We start from the raw sequence: 12269 nt of genomic DNA, 5'->3' as shown, positions 1-12269 counted from the left end.
TCTTCAAATACTCAGAGCCTAACATTACACCAGCTCAAAAATCAGCTGTTTGATTTAGGCTGGTGGTTTGTAAATCAAGATGAAGGATTTTGTGCTGAAACACTCCTAATGATTGTTGTAAATACTGATGCAACTTTAAAGCACCCGAGTACCTGAAGCCGGTCCAGTGTTGCCACAGTAACATGACAGAGTCCATTGATTCAAAGGTCTACAGTCACACATCCATCCGGAAAAAAGAAGAGCCCAGCTTCAAGTCAGCATTGATATCCGTTGTCAGAGACCTAAACAAAGGTATTTCAGACATGTAAAATACTGATTTGTGTCGCTAATGCATGCTGGCCGATCTGCTTGAGCTCTTAATGTTTAGGTTGAATTTCATCTAAAGTGTCAACTGCACCGACCAGAAGAACGTCGAGGGAAAAAAAGATCTACATGACGTAGCAAGGGCTTGGTGAGGATAGCGGTGGATGAACATAAGAAAATCAAGACAAGAGAAGGTCAGCAGAAAGGACAGACCATTAACCACATGTTTGAACAACTGGTAAGAGCTGTTGATTGATTGTAGCTCTCAAGAGATGTCGTCGACATGACCTTGTGTTCAACCTTTGCTTTTACCGATTCATAAGCTCTTACCATGCCTTATCAAAATAGCAACTTCCTTGCTGAGTGCCTTTTTTATCTCCTATACAGAACTGTGCTGCATAGACTAGCAGAAGAAGGAGGAAAAGGCATCTCGGTGCCTTTCGTTCGTTGCATTCAAAGTAGCGTAATAATACCACAAAGGGCCGAACGGCCGATCTTGGCAAAGTCAAGTGATTTTTATTTGTGTTGTGTTTTTTAGGTAAGACAGTAAGAGTCCTCAAGCTGGGACATGCCAAGCTGACTTCAAAGAACTAGGAGGCGATGAAAGCAGTGTCTGGACCAAATAGCTGTGCTCAAACGCAACTGCGTTTTGTGTAGGAAGGAATTAACTGTATATCTATATCAAAGAAGAAACCAAATCAAGGATTTATGAGCAATGGTGGCACTAGGGTGGGCCTATAGCAGAAATAGACAGAAACTGTCTTAGCCCTGGCATAAACTGTGGTCTATAAACAAGGTTAGCTACAGTCTGCATTTTAAGTTTATTATCAATAACTGTTTGGTTCAACCAACAATAGCTGCATTATCAATAGACCATCAATAGCTTATTTGGAAACAGTTTACCTGCCAGTTTTTATTGAGAGACTATTGATTGACAGTGGCGGACACTTTATAGTAACATAAAGAGAAATATATGTTTAAAATAAAGAAAGAAAGAAAGACAGATAGCTTTATTTTCTATTTGTGTTCATAAATTGTATTAAAGGTTCATATTTTGGTTTTGGGAGTCCCTAACAACAGGTTGACATGCATGCAAGGTCAAAAAACACTTTCATTGTCGTCCATAATGTGCATTTATCTTTACCTTGCTTCCTCAACGACTCCCAAATTGATTCATTCAATTTAAATTCAGCAGTGTTCGTGAGCGCAGTGCTGCTTTGTGTACAGCGTTACCGCAATTTTTACTGCCCCAAAAGCATCTCCTAGTGGCAAAGAATGATTTTACATTGTGAAAAAACGCTCGGCTCGTCCGCTAAACCGGACATCCATCCGAGTTCTTGCTCTCACCAACGGCTCATACTCTAATTAAACATACTGAACTGGGCAAATTGCCGCCGATATGTGGAACAGACCCCACAAATTAACAATGGTTGACGACTGGCTGTCAGCTTGGTGTGTCCTGGCCATAAACCTGATCCCAAAATATCATCAGTTGATAGGAATGTTGTTCCGGGACCAACAAGGATGTCAAGGGATAGGTCACCTAAATTGAAGTGCATTCGTGACGGTACTTGGACGCATACGTGTGCAGTACTCTGCTTGTAAACAAGACACAGCCAATAGCATTGTGGTTTTGCTGTCAAAGACTGACAGTGAAGAGAAAAAAGATGTTAAATAAAGTCATTATTTTTATTTTCTTCGCACACAAAAAGTTATCATGTAGCTTCATAAAATTAAGGTTGAACCGCTAATGTCTCACTGTTAATATACATCACTGTATGCTTTATACAGAAGCCTACATTATCATTGTTCATACAGTATTGTCGTAAATAAATAGAATTGTTTTAGTGGAAGAATTCAATTCAAATGATTAAACTTAAATTGTTCGTTGCACTAGAGTTATAAAGTCCTGTCAAATTTACCCTCAGTTAAGACAACTTACTAATTTAAGTTCACAAAACTTAAAATTTGAAGGCAGAACGAACGCTTACTTTTTTTTACAGTGCATGGACTGTTATATCGATTTTCATGCTACATTTCTGTGCCTTGAACTTGTCATCTATGTTGCTGTCTATGCAGGGTCAGAAAGTTCTCAGAATCCAGCAAAAATATATGTGTTCCAAAGATGAATGCAATTCTTAAGAGTTTGGAACGACATGTAATTTTAGTATGAGAATGAACATCACTTCAGTGTAGCGATATGGATTATTAATTGTGTATGATGAACAAGCTCTCCTTTAGATGCCATAGAGAGTCAACCTTGGGAAATCTGGAAGGCAAAGTGCTTAATGCATAAATTCCTTATTAAAGCTGTAATGCTAATCAAGGGTGGGCAAAGATTTGAATGGACTGAATTGGCCATGCACACAGAATAAGAGGAAGTGGACTTTATTGAAGAAATTCAACACAATTTCATCAGTCCAATGCCAATTTTGTGACTAAGTTAATATTAAATTGAATACGAAAACTATTACTACTTTTAAAAATACAGTGCCATTGCATTTTATATTAATTCCACATCCTTATAAAGTAAAATCCGTGTGTGCCTAATTAATTTCAAATTCAGTAGTTAGCCTTTTGTTGGATTAGTTCCCAAACACATCTTCTCTACCTTGTAGTCTCTCTACTGCTGTCCTGAGGCATGTAGTAACAGTGTCGGTCAAGTTACTTTTCATGAAAATCCAGCATCGACGATAAATATGTGTCACTAATGCATCAACATTCATAAAACACTGCACAGTTTGGCATGGCAGAATCCCAGCAAAGACATCTCAGTTCATCGCAATCTCACAAAGCTCTTATAACACAAAAAATATATGCAGTGAAAATCTTTCGTAATGTTTATAATTCTTGTGTTATAATGAGAGGATTCGTGAGCACGCACATCGCTTATCTCTGCAAACAGGTGTTAGAGCTTAAATAGAAACTCTGCCTACGCTTGCACCTGTTCATTTTTTATTTTAGTGTTACTTTTTTATGCAATGGATAAATAATGTATTTGTTTCAGATGTTTTATTCTTAGATGCTTCTATTTTACGGGAGTCCCGTAATTCATTTTTTTCTAGTGAATTCCACACACACACACACACACAAGTGTCTACCCACGACACACACACACACACACACAAGTGTCTACCCACGACACACACACACACACACACTATCTACCCACTCGCACCACAACTCTGTAATGCAGTCTATAATGTGCTACACTTTTTTTACAATCTACGTAATAAAACACTGCATTCTGTCAGCAATGTAACGCGACACTACCGTATAGAGACCTCGGCTTGTAACTGTAATTACTTTAAAATTATAACGTGTTTAATTACTAAAGATGTAATCAAATTACACTGCCCAACACTGGAGTAAGGATCAGAAAATGACCAGAAAAACTGGGTAATTTTGAGAGTTTGTTTCCTGCTAACCACTTGGTCCATGCTAAGCCTCTTTTCTAGCGGAAATATTATCTTTAACAATGAACAATCGTGTCCAATCCCCACGCTGTGAACCTCCTCCTGTGGTGAGTTTCTTTGGAGTCGTTGTATTCAATTCTCTGCCGGCATGAAAGATAATACTTAAGCTCTCGTGGCTATTATTAAAGCTTGACACATATTCAGACAGCTTCGGCACAATTTTAATATGACGGACCAAAAAAGTTGGTGTTCCAGGTGGTCCAAGTCTATTTTGGTTTCTTGACTCCCTATTTCAATACAAGTCAATGGGATTTGCCAGTTTTCTCCACCCTGTTTCTATCTGGAGCACAAGCGGCGCGTGTTAAGTTACCAACCAAAGTTTAATGCGTGTGGTTTGGAGTATAGCAAAATACAGCAACAGAAACGTGATGCGCTAACATTCTGACGACAGAAACGCTAACATCATTAATGAATGAGTGAATGTGCACGCCAGCGGCTGGGCATCTGACTAATCTCTGCTAATCCTGACCTGATGAAACCAGATTGAGCAGAAATATTGGCAAAAGAGTGGGATTACTGAGCATGGAGTCTGGGCAAACATGTGACGTGAGGGATGACGAGACAACCCGAACTCACAAAATCGCACAAATGATTGCATGTGCACACGCAGTCATGGTGTTTCGATTTTTTCTGTACTCGCAAAATAGCTCTAAAACACAGGCAGGAGGCATTTAAAGAGGTCGTGTCGGTGCGTTTCACAACGGTGGGTACGTGTAGAGGTAAAGGAGGGGTCTATCTCGGTGTGTGTGCATGTGGGACGGCCAGACTGAGTCGGATTACTCTACTGGTAAACATCCGCTGGCGGCTGTCCTGACTAAAACACGACACATGACGCACGAGTCTCATATCAGAGTTTTCTCCATGGCCTGAAAATCTCTCCCTCTGTGCCTTTCATCAAACAAGAACATCAGCCTCTTCCTTATATGCAGATTTGAGGCAACAGTTTGTCAAAACCAAATATGTACACCTGGTATAGTATGTTTTTTCCAGGCTTTAAAATGCAGGTATGGCAGAATAGTCCTAGGCTTTTGAATATTTCTTTCTTTCTTTTCGTCTATTAAATGCACTGAGCGCAAACAGCCTGTCTTGTTGACAAAGGCTGTTTGCACTGCGTCATTGAAATGCACTGCATCACTAAAATGAATAAAGAAGCCTGTATGGCCGCAGAAAATGTTTCAATCTCCCTTTTCCCATTGCAGCAACTCTAACGCGATGCATTTACCAAATTTGACATTTCTGTTTCGTTCTGTTCTTTGTTATGGATGCAGAATGGAAACTTGGCGCGCAAAGGAAGGTGTCCACATCAAAACCAGGACATCTCATTAGACTAGTGTTGTTTTTGCTAATAACATTAACTGCAAAACACCCAAAAAGCTTTTCTGCATCATTTTTGGAGCATTTTTGAGATAGCTTTCACTGAATGAAAATAGCGAATGTGAATGTGAACGCTGCTTTTTGAGTATGACCGATGAAAGAAATTAACTGAGACACGAGGGAGTTGAAAAAATAACATTTTATAATTCATTCATTATAATTTATGCACCTCCAATAGTGGAGTGAAAAAAAAGACATACACACTAGTAACCCAGAAATCACTCTGTTTAGACAATTGAAGAATTGTTGAGGTACATTCAACAAGTCCTTGAGCAACCTGTTCGGAAACAGTTATTATTATTTTTTTGTATTTGGTGCTACTAGTGGTGCAAAAATTACACTTCAACCTTTTATTATCCCATGTTTAAAGAGTTTCTAGCGCACCATTTTAGAACCTATTTAAAAAAAAGCAAAACTAAACAACACATTCTTGTTTTTTTAGTAGTCCCATACGATCAACTGTATCATAGACATGTATCATAATTATATATATATATATAATTTGACATTCTTGTTGAGTGTCAAATTATGTCTTACACATTTACCAACGTAAATATGCCCTCTGTATTTTTTTCAAGACACTCGGACGACCAGTTCATACATAATTTACACAATTTTGTACAATTTTGTCGAGACCCTAGTGACGGGTGGGTTAAGGGCCGGGGGTTAGATTGTAGGTCATTCGTACGAATTCATACAAATTGGCAACACGTAAAATACATAAGATTTGGGTCGAGTTGGGTCATATGAATTTGTATGAATCAGCCACCTCGTCAAATATGTACAAATTGCCAATAGATCGGGGCTTGGAGTGCAGTGCTGTTTATTTTGACCACTACCTGACCTTTAGCTGTTATTCTAGCACCATCATCGTGAATAACAAGAGGTCATATAGAAATCTTTCCTCACGGGGGTTCAATGAAGGCTCTTAATGAAGCATCTGACAGGCGCGCATTACTCTAGCAGATTTCCTCCAGCTCGCGCTCCATTAAAAGCTCTTTATTTGTGTCTGCAGCGACTGACCCGGTGCTTTTGCATCTTCTGAATGTCATTGATGAGTAAGACAGCTGGAGAGCCGCGCTTAGCCTTCGGTGCTTTGGATTAATTGTGAATGAGGAGTGGAGATGTGTGTGGCGCGTCGGGATTATGTCATCTAACACTCCTGTGATTCTCTGATCTCATATGGGCTAAAAAAAATAATAAAAAATCACTGACTGTGCAATTTGCACACATTGCTCGTCATGTTATTTCGGTCCGGCTTACTTTGTATTGATTTTCACTGCTGTTACAGTAAGGTACCGTTTTTAATTATTTTACTTTGAGGTCTCTTCTGCTTACTTTAATGTTGATTTTATGGAAAAAAACGTAATAAAAGCAGTAATACCGTGTAATATTTGCAGAATTTTAAATATCTGTTTTCCATTCATATAAATGTAATTTATGCTTGTGATGCAAAGCATCAAAACATCATCTCATCATTGCGACATCTCTCACAGATTATTTGCTGAAAAGAAAGTTCAAAAGAACAGCATTTATTTGAAACAGTAATCTTTGCAGTCATTTTTGATCAATTTAATGCACCTTTCTGCATATTTCTAAAAAAAGTCCTCTTCCGCGTACACGTTTGGCTCTCGAAATGGTCATACTGCTAAAATAAAAAGTGAATGAGTTCTAAATCTGCATAAACAATGAAAAATGTGCTTTAACCCCGAATTGCACCAGGTATGCCCTTGTAAACATCCTCACGCCCATCGACAAAACCATTCCCCTTCGTTTATCAACGTCATTCGCGAACAGATCCAGCCAGTTTTGTCTTCATTTGATTCTCTGCGCGAGTAATCCAGGCCACAGAGCCCTTTACACAGCGTGCTTTCGCTAATAGGATTGATGCCGTCCGCGCTGTGCACAACACCAACTGTTTCCGGCTCCCTATTGGTGGAGCTGGAAGGTGGGCGGAGCCGCCGTGTCCCGAATGGGCTGCAAACAGCGGATGCTAGAGAAGTGTGATGATCTTCTTAGTCCATCGCTGCACAGTGAAGGCAAGGAAGAGAGTATGAGTGTTTCCTCCAGATCCTGAGCCAAACCCGCACTTGTTATCCGCGCGTTGTTATCCGTCAGTCCGTTCTTTCTCTTCCATCTGCGTGGGTCATCTCCCATCTGGATCCGGGCGGTGGATATATGGAGATCTGCTAGTGTGGCTGGTGTTTTGTGGACGTGGGACACACGATGGCTGTGGCGCTGGATGCAGTCTGGGTGCGAGTGAAAGGGGTCTGTAAGCAGAACGGCCTGCTCATCCTCTCGGTGCTGGCCGTCATTATCGGATGCCTGCTCGGCTTCTTTCTGCGCTCCAAAAACCTCTCGGAGCAGGTTAGTCTCCCTGTCGAGTCCTTGTAACGATTACGGTAGACACCAACAAAACTGTCGAATTCTCCCAAAAAACCTCTCCTGTCCCTCAGTATGGTCCAAACTTCTCCTCAACGTCTCTTTATTTAGGACTTTTCCGTAGAAGCCAAAATCTGGGCTTTTTTTTATATAATTACTGGTCGATCAATATGGGTTTTTGATTAAATTAATATGGTCACATTTGATTCAAATGACCTTTAGGGTTTTTGTGTTATTTGGATGACTTTTTAGTCAAATGATGATTATTAGTTGAACAATAAGGAGTTTTTTTTGGTCCGAATGGTCTTTGCTTTTCAATATTGAAATATTTTTTTCAATATATCTGTTGAAATTTATTTTATTTGGTTCACTTTCAAGTAAAAATCTTAAATTAGGCCTTTTTTTAGATTTTTTGGACTGAACTATCTCATTTAGTCCAAATGATCTCTGGGTTTCCTTTCGTTTTTGAATTTTTTTTTTTATTGTTGATGACCAATAGAATTATTACGGTCTCGTTTGGTCCAAATGACCTCTGGGTTTGCTTTTTATGAATGACATCCCATTGTTTTTCAATTAAACCATGACTCCGCCCCAGTCTTTAATAATTTGATTAAATGCTAGTCCTGGTTTTGAATTTTTATCCAATTTTATCGATCACAATAATGCATCTGATTTATTATTTAACATTTATTACCTACACGTTTTCATAATTTGACTACTCAAGTAATTTCATACCGAATAATGATTAGATATTTGAACTGGAACGACACGGAAATAGGGCTTTAATTTTTTGCATTGGGGTATTTTCTAGTCCTTCGTTACGTTAAAACGAAAGCGAATGAAAGGACGGACAAACAAAAGGTGCCTTTTTTTATTCGGTGTCCGCTTCGACTAAAACCTCCGATATGATTCTCAAATACACCTAAAAATAAAACCTCCACAGGCCATTTGCTGTGACGGCCGGGGATTACTGTCCAATCATACAAATGCTCTTAGTAATTGTACATTAAGCAAGTGCTGCTTAGCCTCGCAGCATTTAAAGCAGGTCGGTGATGCTATCTGCAGTTTCAGCTAAATTGCGATGGGCTCTTTAAAAAAAAAATTTGCTTATTTTGCCAGAGAAACCCAGTTCGGACCTAAAAATAAAACTAAATGTTGTGTGCATTTATGCATTTGGCATTCGCTTTTATCCAGAGTGATAAAAGTGCATGCATTCGCTGGGAATGGAGCCCATGACCTTCACATCGCTGCCTGCAGTAGTTAAGCTCTTTGAACTACAGGAACATGGCATTCTCATTTATATAAATGCATGTAAAACGTAAACAAATTTGCAGTATCTCTTCCATACCGAATTCTCAAAACATGCTCCAATTGGCTGTGGGTTTTTTTGCCATCACAGCATTTTGGCTTTCAGCATCGAGAGATTATTTGTTGGTGGGAATTATCTGCTTGAGACACAGCGTAAACAAGCCCGTCGCTATCTGTGAGGGGAAACGATCATAATAATGTTTGGTTCACTTCATACGCCGCCCTCTCTCTCAGCGCTTTGTTAGTAGAGAGAAGTACTGGGAATATCCTCCATAAATATTTCTCCTGCACTTTCAAGTGTTGAGAACGGTACAAGTATACGCATATATGAAAATCTGATTATTTATTTTTAATGAGCAAAACTGCAGATAATAAAAAAAAGGAGCTCAGATGTAGTCAGTTGTTCGAACGGTTTAGTTTTTAAAGCTCATATGATTTTTCGCCAAGGCTGCATTTATTTGAACAAATATTAAATTGAAAAATGCATTTACATAAGATTTGCATAAATATTAAGCAGAGAATATAGATAATATAGCACCAATAATAAATATTTGAATGATTTCTGAAGGATCATGAGACACTGAAGACTGGCGTAATGAGGCTGTAATCTCAGATTTGCAGCGCAATTTTTTTACAAAATATTACAGTAAAAATAGTACATTTTTAAAAGTTTAATAATAGTATTTTTTATTGTGTTTTGATACACTGTATCAAATAAATGCATGGTCAGCAGTAAAAAGTTCTTTCGAAAACACTTTTTTCAAAAACAATTTTTTTCAGTAGCAGTGCATGTGCATCTTTTACTTTACAGTATTTTATTATCTTTAAATTTTACAGTAGAGTGTTGATATAATGCCTTTCAATCTTGGAAGGTCCACCAATACACCACCAAATTGAGAACATGCACAAAGGCACAATTTTGAAGGTAGTGAAAAGAAAAAGGAAAAAAATAAATAAATAAAAAAAAATAAATTAATAAAAAAAAAAAAAAAAATATATATATATATATATATATATATATATATATATATATATATATATATACATTTTTAAAGCAATGTTAAACTGCTTGCACATGTGATGATAGATCTGTTTGTGTGTGTATTTATGGACATCAGTTTTTTCTCTGAGCCGTCGGACATTTATGCGTTATTCTACAATACACATTCAACTTCGACTAGTGCCTGTCCTTCTCCTAGACAGATCTGTATTGTGAGGAGAGCAGAAGCCGAGCGCTACATCTGTCGGAGTGGCTTTGTGTTTGTGTGTAAAGCTCAGCGATGGAGATGTAATGACTCCACGTAATCTCAGCGCTGGCACCGAGAAAGATGTTGCGGGCCACGAAAAGGTGATCGCGAGTCACGTATCGCGTTAGTCTGAAGCGCTTCTGTCCTTATTGGTTTTGGCGAAGCTAAAGGGAGTCGAAACTCTCCTATTTGGACACAAAAGTGTCTGTGGGCATTCTGAAGAAGCCTTTGTTGTTAGAGCAGCTTTTTTTATAAGCTGCATGCATCAGCACAGTAATGTTTTTTTTCCTCCTCTTTCAGATGTCAGATTATTTTTGGCTTTGGCTTGCTGAGTTGCATTTAAACGAGACAAAAGAAGACACAGCATGCACAAGCTCAGCAGGTGCATTGAGAAAGTTTAAATGTGTTGACAGATCGCGGCGGGCCTTCAGTGGCGTACATGAAGTAATACATCTCTTAATACCATAGTAATGATGCCACGGCTATAGAAATCTTAAATATTACACAGAAATTCAGTATAACAGAGCCCTGCATCACAGACACGTATCTCATGTAACATTAATGCCGTTAATAAACCTATAAACCCAATTCAACGGGTTGTCGCAGCTGTGCAATGCACCTTTATTAATTATTTATTAATGCCTTAGCGATAACATTGGTATAAAACAAATAAGGCGATTGCATGCGCTTTAAATATGACCTAACACTTTAACGAACTCTTACCGCTTTCCGACTTCTGCTCTGGCTTAAAAGCGGTAAAAAAGTCCGGTAAGAAAGCGGTAAGAAATGCAACCTACCATAGTTATTTCGTCTTTCACAGAGGTGTGTGTCGGTGTTTATTTTTGCGGCCATTTCAGCACTTTACAGAAACCGAATATTATTCAGAATGCTCTGAAAATCTGCAATAACCGCTGTTTGCTGGCTTTGACCAATACGGTCTCTGACCGTCCAATCAAAGAACGCGAAAAAGCTGACGTTTACGTAAACCTGCGAGACGGCCCTGGGGGCTGCCAACTCGAAATCTGATTGGTTAATACAGCTTTTTCACCGCCATTGATTTTAAGATACAGAATCCTGCGCTGTTGATTCTGAAGGCGTTAGGCAGATTTCTTTGACCCTGGCAACACGATTGCGGAAATATGATTGGATAAGAGCTGTAATATAAACATGCATTACTGGAAGCAGTGCAGCCAAGAGAAAAGCTACGAAACAAGGACGATAGGTGGTTCGGGGGAAAATAAAGTAAAACTAAACCGGGATTCTGATAATGTTTAGGCCATCTGAGAAGACTTTGCTGGCCCTGACGGACCGCCAGTGCAAAAATGTGTGCATGTAGTATACTTAGTCTTCACCGTGCTGGAAAATCTCTACAAATCCAGTTTAAAGAAAGCGGCGGCATAAAAAAAAAAAAAAAAAAATATATATATATATATATATATATATATATATATATATATATATATATATATATATATATATATATATATATATATTCAAATGTTCTTTCTTTAATGTAAATTATCAATGTCAAGTCATCATAAATTGAAAAGCGTCAGGGCGAAATTGATAAAAAGCCCAGTTCATACATTTTTTTGCACAATTTCCATGTTCTTTTAGAGAAACTGAAGCTTAATGCGCTTCACTGGAATATGTGCCTCGCATGAGCAAATTTTGAGATGAATAATGGGGACGAAATATGGCTTCAATCATAGAGCAATTCAGACGCCTTCAAAGATACTTAAACATTCTTTTTGTCATTTCTTGAGCTCAGCAATACTGATTCATGTTCATTAGAAAAGAGACATGCATGTGGGGAGGAAATAAGTGTGTTTACATGGTTTCTATCTGGTCCAAGAGAGTGATTTGTGGTCATTAGTCATGGTTTAACCATTTTGTTAATGTAGTTTAGACAATGGGTAAGAGATATAAAAAAACCCACATTGACTATTATAAACTCTTTACTTTATAATTTTATAATTGTCATAATTGCAATGAACTCGAAAAAACCCATACGCTTACAGTTTGTGTCAACAATGCCAATTTTGTCCTGCCAGCTATAAATGAAAATATTTGAAAGTCTGAAATGCAACTTTTTTGTATTTATTCTACACGACATATATACTTTAAAGGCATTTCCGTTGAAGCTTTGAATGTAAATACGCGAGTAGATTTTTATTTT

The 12269-nt window shown here is 38.2% G+C and overlaps 1 protein-coding gene across 1 annotated transcript in view; it reads left to right on the top strand.

Annotated features, from left to right (window-relative positions):
- The first annotated feature begins 7173 nt into the window (after positions 1-7173).
- slc1a7b (solute carrier family 1 member 7b) overlaps positions 7174-12269 on the top strand; it is a 45969-nt gene continuing 40873 nt past the window's right edge. The window contains 1 exon segment of the mRNA XM_043230167.1: positions 7174-7520. Within this exon segment, the coding sequence (XP_043086102.1) occupies positions 7380-7520 (141 nt within the window). The 5' untranslated portion in view covers positions 7174-7379.

This window comes from Puntigrus tetrazona, unplaced genomic scaffold (genome assembly GCF_018831695.1).
Source record: "Puntigrus tetrazona isolate hp1 unplaced genomic scaffold, ASM1883169v1 S000000148, whole genome shotgun sequence".
NCBI classification, from domain to species: Eukaryota; Metazoa; Chordata; class Actinopteri; order Cypriniformes; family Cyprinidae; genus Puntigrus; species Puntigrus tetrazona.
This window is presented reverse-complemented; position numbering and strand designations above follow the sequence as displayed.